Consider the following 15,041-nt stretch of genomic DNA (forward strand, 5'->3'; position numbering starts at 1 on the left):
CAGGAGGAGTCCATTGTGATACTATACCACAATCTTTTAGGTGTGAATCAAATTCAATATTTAGATACTCACCACCACGGTCGGACCGTAGAGTCTTTATCTTTTTATCCAATTGGTTCTCTACTTCCTTTTGAAACTCTTTGAACTTGTCAAAGGCTTCACTTTTGTTCTTCATTAAGTAGACATACCCATATCTACTTAAGTCATCAGTAAAAGTAATGAAGTAGAGAAAACCTCCTCTAGCGGTGATGGTTAATGGTCCACACACATCCGTGTGTATGAGAGCCAAAACCTCACTTGCTCGTGTCCCTTTTCCCGCAAAAGGTGCACGAGTCATCTTGCCTAAAAGGCAAGACTCGCATGTACCATAAGATTCGAAACCAAATGGTTTGAGCACTTTTGATGAAGCAAGTCTCTTAATGCGTCTTTCGTTTATGTGGCCTAAACGACAATGCCAAAGGTAGGATTCGTTTGGATCACCCTTTTTGAGCTTTTTAGTTTCCATATGATAAACGTCATTAACATCATTTAAAACATAAATGCCTCCAATTGAAATGGCCTTGCCATAAACCACATCATTTAAAGAAAAAGTACAACACTTGTCCTTAATCATAAAACAAAAGCCTTCCGCGTCTAACGCGGAAATGGAGATGATGTTCTTAGTTAAAGTTGGTACAAAATAACACTTATTTAAATACAACTCTAAACCACTAGCTAAAGTGAGCACATAGGTCCCTACGGCAACGGCGGCTACTCTAGCTCCATTGCCCATGCAGAGATCCACATCACCTTTTGCTAGTGCTTGCACGTCCCTTATACCCTGCAAATGGTTACAAAGGTGAGAGCCACATCCGGTATCAAGTACCCAAGTGGAAGTACAAGCATAATTAACGTCTATCACATAGAGAGAGGAAATCATACCAATAGGCGTCACACGCCCTTCCTTGAGATCCTCCAAGTATTTGGGACAACTCCTCCTATAATGCCCCTTCCCATTACAATGGAAACATTCGGCCTCGGAGAGCTTGACACTTTTTGCCTTGGGATTGCCATTCACAACGGCCTTCCCCTTTCCCTTGTCAATTTTCTTTGACGATTTCTTGAATTGGGACTTTTCTTTCCCTTTTCCTTTCTTGACTCCAAGAGACATGTTCTTTAACTTCATGGTTAAAACATCTCCCTTTTCACTCCCACTAGCCTCCATATCCCTCTCCGCTTGGGTGAGGAGTGCATGAATTTCATGGTAACTCTTATCCATACCATTCATGTTGTAGTTTACCCTAAAGTGGGCAAACTTGGTGGGGAGTGAGTGAAGGATACGATCCACCACAAGAGTTTTAGGAATCTTACACCCTAGACGCTCTAGGATGTCAACATATTCGACCATTTTAAGGACATGGGGACCAACCTTTTGGCCCCTCTCAAGCTTAGCTTCAAAGAAGCGTGCCGCCGCATCGTATTGACGGACTTTAGGTGTTTGTGAAAACATAGTGATCATACGAGTGAATATCTCGTAAGCATTTAAAGAAATGCATGATAGCTTGAGGTTTGGCGATATTGACCATATCAACACATTCTTGATATCATTCAACATCCTCACATAGTCATCATGGGCGGTCCGCACCGCCGATGAAGCTCTTGCACCGGGCTCAATAGGAGGAGCATCGGTCAAGTAAGTGAGCACATTGTCGGACAACGCGGCACTTTTGATGTTGGATTCCCATTCAAGAAAGTTACTACCGTCATCTTTTAAAATACATTTGTCCATTACGGACCTTAGCCATGAATCTTTGCCTAGTGAAGTAGTCGATGGAGTTGATGAAGTTGCCATTGCGAATTAAAATGCTACAACAAAAAGGAAAAATTAACATTCATTGTTTTAAAAATACTTGTAAAAACATGTTTAGCAAGTTTTAGCATTTATATAATGATCTCCCACTAAATTATATAAATGATTCCAAGACCCAAATATTAAACAAAAATGAGCATCGCTTGGGCGAAACATCCCATAATTGCGTAAATTCGGTAAGTCACGTTGACTAATTCTACCTCTAGAACTCTTGGTCGACAAATTTCCTCAAATTTATCTACTAGCCCCGGAACACAAGACCGTCTTATATCCCGTTGAGTCCAACCAATTTTGGCGTGTGATAACCGCTTACCACCCTACTTACCCAAGGTAAAAAGAGAACACCCCGCTTGGGCGAGCGTGGCTCTAATGAACAAGAGATTCATAGGTGTTACTAATTGGTAAGGCTAATCTCAATTTTAGTTAAGTGAGAGATCTTGTCAATTTAGTCATAAATTCCTTATAAGTGAATTAATTCAGTGAATGTAAATGACGTGAATTGACAACCGCGAAAAATAAAATGCATGTGAATGGCGATTTTGGCATGCGCGAAAATAAAACAAGCAAACATGTAAGCATATGATTAAATCCTAGTATGGCCTCCTAGTTAATAAACAACTAGTCTATTACATTTCGGAAACCAACTCCTTGGTCCCTTGCCTCTTCATTCCTTAAGTGGCTCTTCCTTGTGGGATTTGGAACACCTTCCAAAAATAGACTCCGTCTCGTTGTAATCCGTCTTTTGGAAACGCCGGTAAAATAACTATTACAAATTAATTACATAGCTATTCCTATTATACATTAATTAATAAAATGAACGAAACTATTAATTAATTACAAACCGACGATACGAGATCGTATTTAATTACAAACAAATCGATATTCCCATTCATTTCGGGTAATAACGATTAAAAATAACTAGGCCATACTAGGTACAAAAGATAAATACTTTAAATAAATGACAATCATTCATTCAACTTAAATAAATATGCTTAAAATGCTGTAAATATGATGCCAAAATCGCCCTACCTATCATTCATTGGTATCCATCTCGGTTTTGTGGATTTAATCGATTTTTAACATGTAAAAATCAATAATTAACTCTTAAATCTCATTTAAGTCCAAACTAATAGTCCAAACTGTTTTGAACCTCAAAATTAGTCCTCACTAATTTTATGACAAATTATTAGTTTGGTTTGGTGATAATTTGCTAATTAAATCGGAAAAATCATAATATTTAAGTAAAAATCCAAAATAATTGAAAAATTACCCAAACAATTGAAACAAAAATTTTTAGTATTCTGGAACACTCCCAAGAACACCAAAAAGTCATAAAAATTGCCCAAAAATTTCGGATAAATTTTGTGAAGAAAAAGATCGATATTTATCGGTTTTTAACCACTAAAACCAATAAATCATCAAAACAAAGTGAAAACACACATGCAAAATCACTTTTGACATTTAAATAATATTATTAAATGTACATAAATTTATCATGGGCAGAATCAAAAATTTCGAAATAATGATTAATTAATTTGACTTTTATCGACTTTTTACTCAAAAAAAAATCAATAAACATGCAAAAAATTCGAACCAACCTTCAACCTTTTGCATACAATCAGTAGAAAACATGCATGAAATACCATAAAAAGGCCATGCACCGAATCAACATTTAACTAATTTTAGTCAATTTTTCACTAAAATGCGACATTTTGACTCGGTTTTCTACCAAAAATCATTAAAATTAGCAAAATTACTTGAAAAATCACCAAAAAATTCCACAAACCTTTTGAGATCAGTAGGTATGCATGTCCCAAAAATTTCGTGCCAAAACCTCTTCTAACACAATTTTTGAGTTTTTACTAATTATCTCATAATTCATAAAAATGCTTAAAATCAACATGCAAATTACAAGCCTATGCTCGATACCACTTGAAAGATCATAGATCCATATTAGACTCTCTAATAAAATAAATTTATCTCATAAATAGTTATTTATGTGATCTATGTAACATGCATGCTAATATGAAAGCATAAAACAAAGTATAAGGAAAAACAATTTCCTTACATTGATTATAAGGTAAAATGGGCACAAATTAGTTCTCCTTACTAATTTGTTCTTGAGCTAAATATATGTGGATGATCCTCCTTGTATAACCTTCAACTAGAAAGTCTCCTCCAAGTAGCACCCAAGAACAACCCAAATAATATTAATAAGTAAGAACTAGTAACTTATTAATATGTGCCCTTGATAATAATACTAGTAATATTACTAACTATTCTTAGTAATAATGCATACTAGAGAATAATTGTAGAGAGATGGAGGAAGTTTTGTTCACATGCAAAAAAATGAATTGTGTAAGAGAGGTAGTGTGAGCAAGTGAACAAATATATGGAGTGTGTAAGGGGGAAAGGAAGTGGCGGGTGGAAGGAGTCTTTAGTGGACAATTTTTGTTTTATATTTTTATCTTACATCACATGCAAAATGTAGTATAAGACATATATTATGGTAGTATACAAAATAAGGTAAAAATGATTATGTAAGTAATCATTCATTGCACTTATTTTACACGGTCCACATGACCATATACGGGTCCATGTTGGTTTTTATATTTGTCGCACAAATCCGTGTAATTTTCATTTTAAACATCGTATCATGTTTAAATGCTTCCATAATAAATTCGTCCAATTCACTCCGTAAATATACGCGTACCACTACACATATTATTTACGTACTAATATTAATCACATTAATCAATTAGTACAATTTTAGTAAATTAACAGTTAATTAACTAAAGCCCGTTTCCTAAAACTTATTATTTAATTATCGCATAATTAAATAATAACTGCCGCTCCTCGAGTTCGCAACTCGAAATCTCTCTAATACTAATCGACTAACCTCTTAGCTGATAAATCAAGGGACTAAATGAATTGTATCTCATACAATTAATTAGTTATCAATTGGGGTTCGTTCCTTTAGGTGTGACCGAAAGGGGTCAGTTGATCACCGCCATCTCACGACAATAACGTCAAACTCTAGTCAGCCAACCGTTATCGATTTACGTTAATCAACTGACGAGGATCAAATAATTAAATATCTGATGATATTCCATTAATGAGATTTATTATGTTAACGCACTATTGTGGAGGACACTAACTCCAACATATTCTAATGGCAGAAACATTAGTAACTAATAATCATGAGATCAACCATTCTTAGGTTCAATGAACGACCATGACTGCTAATGGCAATTCCATTTTCATTGACATGAATAACCTATGTTTCTCGTTGATTCGATGTGTATATCTCAATACTTATCCAACATCTCATGATGTAATTGGATTCATCATAGTCCATTTTCATCCATAATTGAAAACTCAAATACTTCTTTGTGAAAGAAAGTATTAGCTCGTCATTCTCAATGAGTAATGAGTTATAAACTTTTACAAGATGATTGCTCCCACTAAATTCCATGTCTTCACATGATAATTTCCAAACTCCCACTTAATTTCACGTGTTTCGTAATTGACTACTCAATTGACACATTTCAAGAATTGAAATATATTGCTTTGCTAAGTTATTAAGATAAAACCATATATGTTCCCATCATATCTTTTCAAAATACCTATTTTGAAGAGGTCTCATCTTAACCTTATGGAAAGAGATTTTAATCTCTAACTCATTCATTTTATAATGATGCGTAGCAATGTCATTATTTAAATATGAATAATATCTAATACACGTCCTTCAAAATACCCTTTTCGGAAGGAGGTTTAACCATTTCATTTTCATAAAGAGGTTAAGAAATGACATTAGCGTGGTTAATACTTAACTTAGCTATTGTGGATATCGGTATATCAATCCTTGCAACTTCTAGTCATAAATCTCATTTATTTTCTAGGATGTAACTTTGATTCATTTAGGCTCTTAAGTAAATATCAATATTGAAACTATTGGTCAAATATTGTTCATAAACTAGTCAAAACTCTTGTTAAGACTTTACATTAGTCATTCTTATTCCAAAACTTTCTTTTGGTCTCCTCGTGTAGTTATCTTGAGAACATATTATTTTGATTACTTCACTTGGTCTCTTATGTCATGTAGATATATTCGAGACCATAGATCTCATATATTCGTGTATACTATATAAATAGATATACATTTATTCAAATCATTCTTCCTTGCGTAGATCTCATTTACACAAGTACACAAATTTAACTTGGTGTTCTTTGTGTCTTCATTTTTCTCCCACTCTATCTTTAGAATGAATACACTAGAGATTCAAAGATAGCTTATGAGACACAAATAATGATTTTGAAGTAGAAGGAGGACTATCTCATAGGTTGACTAATTGTTTTAAATTTGATTAGTGTACTTGGTGATTGACATTCCTTTAAGAGAGTTCATCAACTCAATATGACTTTATAATTGATCATATACAAGCCTTAAGCTTGTGGACATATAATGAATCCCATCATTATAATTGTCTATTAGATCACTTTAAGTGAATGATCATATGTTTCTATGAGCAAGCGGATAAAGACGAATTTTAGAGCAAGGATAAAATACGATAAAACGGGTGACTTGGGTTGCAAACCAAGCCACCATTATCCAAAATACAACCAATATCCAAAATACATTTCCACGTCGAACACGGAAATCAAAAGGTTCTAAAATCCGAAACATAAATTAAAATAAGACAATAAAAAGACAAGCTTCATGGAAGCTACTCCTAGCTTCTCGATGGTTTCTCAAGCTTGCTTTTCTTTTCCCTTGTCCTTGCTTGTGGAAGCCCTATTTACAATAAAAAGGGGATACATTATCACAACTTTGTATCACAATAACATAGTTGAATTAGAAACATAAAAGAAAGGATATTCATTTACCTACTGGAGTGATCTTTCCAGCTTTAATGTCACCAAGGTATTTGGAACAATTTCTTTTCCAATGTCCAACACCATTACAATAATGGCATTTGTCAAGAGGACCCTTCTTGATCTTGGAGGTGCTAGCTTCATAAGTCTTAGCTTTGGTGACAGTGGGAGCTTGCTTCTTACCCTTCTTCCCATTCTTTTTGAACTTCCCCTTACTCTTGGTGCTTATGTTAAGCACATCCTTGGGTGAGTTCACATTTAACCCCATGTCCCTTTCGGCTTGCACAAGTAACTTGTGCAACTCTTCAAGAGACACGTCCTTGTCTTGCATGTTAAAATTCACCCGGAATTGAACATATGCCTTGACTTTGGATAAGGAGTGTAGAATCCTATCTACAATGAGTTCTTTGGGGATTTCAACCTTTTGAATCTTCAAGGTCTCGACTAGCTCCATCAATTTGAGCACGTGAGGGCTAACCTTTTGGCCCTCCTTGAAGTCGAGATCAAAGAATGCCGCGGCCGCCTCATATTGGACGATCCGCGGAGTTTGTGAAAACATTGTCACAAGCTTGGAGTATATTTCATTAGCGGTGCCCATTTTAAAGGCTCTCCTTTGGAGATCCGCCTCCATCGCAAAGATCAACACATTTTTCATTGCGGCGGACTCCTTGTGGTAAGCCTCATATGCTTCCCTAGTGGCGGCGGTCGACCTAGTGTTAGGTTCGGGTGGAGAGGCCTCGGTAAGGTAACGAATCTTGTCGTCACCTTGGGCGGCTAGTTTGAGTTGGGTATCCCAATCGAAGAAATTTGACCCATTCTTTTCAAGTTTACAACGATCCATGAAGGATCGGAGCCATGAAGTATTAGCGAGAGGTGTGTTGTTTGGGTTTGGAGTAGCCATTTGTTATAAGAAATAGAAGCGGTCTACAAAACAAAATAGAAGGAGTAAAACAAATGTCGTTTTCATAATAATAATACTCGTAAAATTTTAATTTAAACAAGTTTATTGCATTTATCTAGTGACCTCTACCCAACTTGATAAATGATTCCAAGATCCAAATTCATATTAACTTGAGCACGGTAGGGCCGATGAAACCCTTATCAATATAACTCGGTGGATTAACGCTTTAATCGATTCTACTTCTAGAACTCTTAGTCGATAAAATTACATTAACTTTTATCTTTAGCCCGGAACACATGCGACTACGGTCACGAATACTTCCGTTGAGCTCAATCCAAATTTCGAATAATTGTGTCCATGATCCAAATCCACATCAACTTGGGCACGGTAGGGCCGATGAAACCCTCATCAACATGAATTCGGTGGATAGACATTCATCACCCACTTTCCCTACGTAACAAGGTTTATACCCCGGTAGGGCCGAGTACACTCCCTCGCGAAATAGGTTTTCATGGTTTCTACTTTCTGGTAAGGCTAAGTCTCAATTGTTTAATCTTAGCGAGAGGTCATGTCAATTTATCATCTATCACGTTTTAAGTGAACTAAAGCGGTGAACTACGATAATTGTAATTGACACGGTCGATATACTCGATTAAAATGACAATGCATGTTTTGGTTACGGCGATTTAGCGATGCATGCGACATATAAATAAAATGCAAAACATAAAATAAATCCTAGTATGGCCTTCCTAAAATAGAAAATCTAATTAACTATTACATATTCGGAAACCAACTCCATTGGTCCCTTGAACTTCGGTTTTGGCACGCATCTCGAGGTAACACCGTCTTTATGTATCGCGTTCTTGAGTGACACCATCTTCAAGGAGCTCCGGAATGAATAAATTACATAACAAATTACATAATTTCCTATTATACATTTGTAATTAAAATAAAAATAAATCTATTAAATTACAAAACGGTGATACGAGATCACAATAAATTACAACCGAATCGATATTCCCATACATTTCGGGTAATACCAATTAAAACTAAGGCCATACTAAGTAAAATTACATAATTCAAAAAAAAAATTACATAAAATAAAAATATGACAATCATAAATAAAATGCAGCATTATAATATGTATGAACATGCCCAATTTTATGCTAAATCGCCTTTAAGGAGTCAATATCGTATATTTAACGGTTTTTACGGATTTGCGTGATTTAACGTTTTAAAATCACAATAGATTACATAAATTCATATTTATGCACAAGTTAATTACCCTAACCACTTAGGACTCAAAATTAGTCTCCACTAACTATTTGACTATAATTAACTCATATTTCTTAAAATTGTTCATTAATGAACCCAAAATTACAATAAAATGCTATAAACTTCAAATTAAATCACAAAAATTTCAAATAAATTCAAAATTCAAAATTTAAACTCATGAACATTCTGGAAAAATACCATGACACTCATAATGTTCAAAAACTTAGGTTAAAAATTTTGAAATTTATCCGGAAAAACAATGTTGCGGCTTATCGGTTTTAACAAATATAATCATAAAAACGTGAGAAAAAATTATATTTATCAACTTTTCAATTTTAGATCTGAAATAGGTAATAAAATGCAACATGTGACGTTTTTCCTTAGTCATGGAGTATGTTTTAGCAATAATTCACCAATTAAGTCACTATTTATGCTATTTTTCATCAAAAATTCATAAATCATGCATAAAGACTTCAATATAGCCTATTATTTTACACACATCTTGTAAAATTGCATGTGACAACATACTAAATTTCTATGACCATATTCGAAATTTATGTCATACTAACCTATTTTTCATTTAAAATCGATTTTTATAATGAAAAATCCATATTTCGACCATAAGAACTCCAAAAATTATGAAAATTTACAGGTCATCTAAAAATAATATATGTGAAAACATATCCAAAAGCCACTATAAAATTCGAAGTTTAGCTAATTTTAGTCCGAAAATGACATTTTAATCATAAAATCACATTTTTAATGCCATTATTATATAAAATGAACAATAAAAATCCATAAATTAACCAAAATATCCTAAATACATTTTAGGATCAGAAACTTTAACATGCATAATGTATTTCGTGATATTTCATAATAACACAAATTTACAAGTTTTATATGTTAATCGTATAACTCGGAAAAACTATAACCGATTTGCATGCAAACAACCAAGGCTCTTGATACCGCTTGTTATAAATCTATATCTCATTACACGACATATTTATATATGTGTTGATTTAATTTAGTCATAAAATTAATAGATGATCTTATGCATGCAAACAATAAAAGATTTAAAGAAGAAATCATCATCATACATTGAGGATTTCGGATTATATGGGCACAAGTGAGTTCTCCTACTCATGTGTTCTTGAGCTTCCTTTAGTGAATGAACAAGGATTCAAGTAGAGAATCTCTCCCAAGGTTTTATACCCAAAGTAACAACTTAATAAAATTAATATTATTATTACTAGAACAATATTAATTTTTGTATAAAATTGACCCAAAATATTATTTGGTCTCTCAATAATTTCGGTTGAGTGGAAGGAAGAAGGAGGAAGATTTTTATCTCTCTAAATTCTTATTTTAGATGATGAATGAATAATGAATCCACAAGTTTGCATGTAGTGAATTATTAAGTGAAAGAGAGCAAAAGACCCTTGGTCCTTTTACAAGGGAAACCGGATAGGAGGGGTGGGAAAGGGCCAATGCATGAGCTTCAAATCTTCCCAAGAATTTTAGGCATGTAAGGCTATGCATTAGGTCTTATGATCATGCCTTCCACTAAATATATTTAACACAAAATAAGCCTAATGCTCCCTCCTTATTTCGGCACATATAGTGTAAAATGGAAAATCCATTTTACACATTATTTTGTCAATATGTCACATGTAACATGTTTCATGACATTAGATATATAAAATGTATTTTTAACAATTAAAAATCAACATATTAAGAAAATATGTCACTTATAAAATTATCATAGTAATTCATAATTACTTGTACCGAAATGAATTCCCGAGTCATAAATTACAACATTCTGTATTTGTAATAATCAATTCATTCTGTTTCAATTGTTTCCGTAAACAATAATTTCATCCAAGTAATAAAACAATTCGATTACTTAGACCGTATCCAATTTAATCAAATTACAATGAGACACGTAAATATTACTTCCAAAATCGTCCGTCAATTTTAAGTAATTTAATTGACCCGTATCGTCATATGATCAATTAAATGATCAATTAAGAGTGTTACCCTTTAGGTATGACCTAAGGGGATCAACTGGTCACCACCGTCTCACGACAAAGAATGTCAAACTCTAGTCGACCAATCATTACCGATATGTGTGGACCAGTTGACAGTAAAATATTACTTCCCAATTGTATTCTTTAAAATGAGACTTAAACATGTGATCATCATGATCAACAGTTGTGATCGCATTATTGTCGGAGGATACATTTTCCAACATAGAGGTGGTATTGCAGGAAAGCAAGTATGTTACACATGTGGCAAGTACGGACACAAGGCAAGGGAATGCAGAACACCATCAAGGTACAACAATGGAAATGGAGGCTATAGAAATGGAAACCAAAGGAACTATCAAACCCCGTTACCAAGTATTGGGAGCAATAGGAATCCAGGGCAATGGAGTACCCAGAAAAGCTATAACAATAGACAAGGCAATGGAGGTGACAGGGTAATGGTGGAAAAACATTTGGGACAACTAGTACATTACAAGGGAATGGGGAGAAGGGTAACTAGGATTCATTGAGAGGATTAGAGTCTTATCATTTACTTAAGTATTTAAAGTTGTTAGTTGTTTTAATAAAATAGTAGTAGTTCCGAACTTCAGGACGAAGTTTATTTTTAGGAGGGTAGAATGTGACACCTCATGTTTTAAGTTTATTTTGTAATACATTTTCATGTGTTGAATTAGTTTTGTGATACATTTTGATAAGTACGATATGGTTTGCTAATGATTAAGTAAGTTAATTATGTTGCAATGATCATAAGTGGAATGAGGCTCAGTTGTGCGGATATTTATAAATGTTGTTGTAGTAGTTATGGGCGAACTTCGGACGAAGTTCATTTTATGGAGGGAAGACTGTAATACCCCGTAATTTAATAATAATTAATGAAAATAATTTATGTAATTTAAATAATTAATTAATGAGATTTCTAATAATGGTTGCGAGAAAGACGGTAATTAAATAATAAAATAGACGGTAATTGGGTTTAGCTTGTGGTAAGGCCTTGGGCCGTATGATATAGATATGGGCTGATTATATTAGGCCTAGTATGAGTAGTAGTCGGGATTTAAAGCGGGATTTAATAATAATAAAATAATAATAAATATAATAATAATTTGGTAATTCCTAATAATAATTAAAAAGACAATAGTTTTTCAATTAGCCTCATATACTCCCTAAACCTAGACTATAAATACTTGATAAATCTGAAAAATAATTCATAAAAGAAGAGAAGGAGATTTAGAAGACGGAAGAGCAATTAGCGATACAAGGTAAGATCATCTCACAATTTTTATAAACTAATTAAACTAGCATATTGACCGAGTGGTTTGACCACCGTAGCAAACACCTATCGGCCGTGACCTTGACCACAGGGGGACCTTGGAACACCGTGATTGGACTTGATCCTTCTCTGACCGTTGACGGCTGACCGTGGGTGATTATTAGGGGTGGAATAGGTGGTGGATGCGGTAGTGTGTCGGGTTAGTAATCAGGGGATTCGAAGCTTTAATCGCCACTGAATTGACCTGGGTTAGAGTGGGTTGGTTCCTGGAGGTTGGATCGACCACGGTGGGAGTATCGGTAAGGTGGCTGGTGGTGGTTGGTGGCGAAAACAAGGGAAGAACAGGGGACGGGTTCGTGCGTGGTGGCTACCTTAAGACGAATTTCGTGGCCGCATTACTGACTGTATCGGGGAAGGGGGACCACCCCTGGAGCCACCGTGGGACATTGGAGACAATGGTGGTTGCTAGAGGTGGTATTGGTGGCTGTGGTAGTGTTGGCGAAGAGCTTTATACGCGGTGGTTGACGATGTCGGGTTTTCGGTAATTGGTATGCTCGTGGAAGTAGCAGCTAGGGCGTTAGTCTGGAACCATGTATGGAGGTGTGGGAAGAGGTGGTTATGGCGGTATGGACCGTGGCTGAGGTGGGTTGAGTAGGTGGTGAAGAGGGGTGGTGATGGTGGTTGTTAGACCGTGAAACAAAGGCTGTTTGGGGGTCAAGTGTAATACGGTTTGACAAAGTTTGAAACGGGTTGTATGATTTTGATTAGTAATGATAAATCTATGATGATGATGGTTATAATTAGTTATAGTTTTAAATAATAAAGTTTGTTAATAATTTATATTATGTGTGTGGGTGACCTTAATAGGTTGTTCGACGGGTAAGACGGGGTTTTAATTAGCGTAATTGTATAATTTATAAATAATAAAATATAAATAATTATAATTAGTTAATTAATTATAAGAGTTTAGTAATTAGTAATTATAATTATTATTCTTATAATTGTTTAGGTGACGGATTTGTGAGACGGGTTTATTGAAGAATATTTTAGTTGATTGCGTAAATTGGAGTATTGCTGAAAAGGTAGGATAAACTACTCAATCTTGTTTTATTTCTGTTATATTAAATATATGAGGTGGTGGATTGGTGAAGGATGTGTTTAATTGTTTACAACGATATTATTATCTTGCTGGATTTTCTGTCTTATGCCATTATTCTATATCACGTTGGTTTGGCTATATTACTGAGACTATCATTATTATTGATTGTTGTTAGAGTTGCGGGATGAGTCTGTGTGTATCCAGACTGTGTGTCTGAGGCGGGACTGTGTGTCCAGTATAACCAGACTGTGTGTCTGAGGCGGGAATGTGTGTCCATTGGACTGTGTGTCCTGGAGTATGACTGTGTGTCTAGAAGTGGAGTATGACTGTGTGTCTAGAAGTGGGTGTGTGCCTGTTGGAGCTAGTGTCCTCCACAGTTAGTGTGATAACGTGGATAAATCTCTTATAGGTTCACAGGGTATACTTAGTATTTTATCACTTGATTAACGTTTACTAATAACGGTTGGCTTGCTAGAAGTTTGACGTTATTATCATACCGATGGGCGGTGATCAACTCAAACCCTAAAAGTCACACCTAAAGGATGTGTTTCAGAGATGTGATTATATGAAAATATAATCACATTGATACCTTATATGACTAAAAGGTTAGTCCATGTATTTGACTAAAAGGTTAGTTAATGTGATGATGAGTCGATTATTTAATACAATTAAATAATATCAGCTGAGATGAATTAATTGTTAATTCATAAATTGAATATAAACAGTTATATTTAATTAATGTATATAATGTTAGCTTAAACGAATTAAGATGTTAATTCGTAATTAAACATAAACGGTTATATTTAATTAGCAAATTATAAATATGCGATATTTATAGTTAATGTATATATTATACGAAATTGTCATAATAAATGATGACAGACCGGTATTAATAAATCGACTACAAACTGTTGTGTGTGGACTTATTAATACGTGACGACATAAATGACAATTGATAATTATACACATTATATACATCATGATAACTACAAAAAATAAGACGATTTTCTCCTTATTTTTGGTGTTACACGGTTTGGAGAAAAATAAGAAAAAAAAATATCTTCCCCCTTTTTCTCTTTTGGACGGTTACATAAGAGAAGGGGAGGATCATTTTTCCCTCTTAATGTTTAACCTAAAAAAACTCTCATCAGAAAACCCTAAATATCATTTAGAAATTAGGGTTCTTTTTCTAGCAAAAAGGGGCATTTTCTCGGAGCATCTTGGGTGCAACGATTAGGAGAATATCGATCTCGATATTTGTTCTTAGGTCAAATTGCTAGGACCGAAGGTTAATTCTAATCTTTTTCTTTTGTTTATGAAATTCTTTTATGACTCGTAATTTCATATTTCATAATTTCGTTATAATCCAAAATTTTCTTGATGAAATATACTGATATTTCTCACAAGTGGTATAAGAGCATAGGCCACGAAATTATTTTATATGATTTTCATAATTGGATTAAAACAAAAAAAAAACATTTCGAGAAAAAAAATTTTCGGCCAAAACATTTTTTTTATGCCGAGATGTTTTTGTTTTTGTTTTTGAGTCCTTATTTCCATTTTGATTTATTGATATTGTTGTTTTAATATGTTAAGATGATAATATGATAAATTTGTAGATGTTTTGATTTAATAAGAATTAAATTGAAATGTAAATGGAAATTGTTTTTGATTGATGATGTTCATTTGTTTTTGCTATATAGTTTTGGCATGCATGGTGTTAAATT

At 34.1% G+C, this 15,041-nt stretch overlaps 1 protein-coding gene across 2 annotated transcripts; it reads right to left on the reverse strand.

Moving 5' to 3' along the window:
* Positions 1 to 603: 603 nt before the first annotated feature.
* LOC141598329 (uncharacterized) lies at positions 604 to 4,182 on the reverse strand. 2 transcript variants are annotated; one of them, XM_074418121.1, is made up of 3 exons: positions 3,918 to 4,182; positions 922 to 1,845; positions 604 to 820 (listed from the first exon to the last, which is right to left on the reverse strand). In XM_074418121.1, the coding sequence occupies exons 2-3, from the start codon at positions 1,829 to 1,831 to the stop codon at positions 786 to 788; spliced, it is 945 nt and encodes a 314-aa protein (XP_074274222.1). In that variant the 5' UTR covers positions 1,832 to 1,845; positions 3,918 to 4,182; the 3' UTR covers positions 604 to 785. The 2 variants fall into 2 exon arrangements, with proteins under 2 accessions (XP_074274222.1, XP_074274221.1); XM_074418120.1 differs by lacking the exon at positions 3,918 to 4,182 and having other exon boundaries at positions 922 to 3,314.
* Between the last annotated feature and the right edge of the window lie 10,859 nt (positions 4,183 to 15,041).

Source organism: Silene latifolia, chromosome 9, assembly GCF_048544455.1.
Source record: "Silene latifolia isolate original U9 population chromosome 9, ASM4854445v1, whole genome shotgun sequence".
Taxonomy (NCBI): Eukaryota; Viridiplantae; Streptophyta; class Magnoliopsida; order Caryophyllales; family Caryophyllaceae; genus Silene; species Silene latifolia.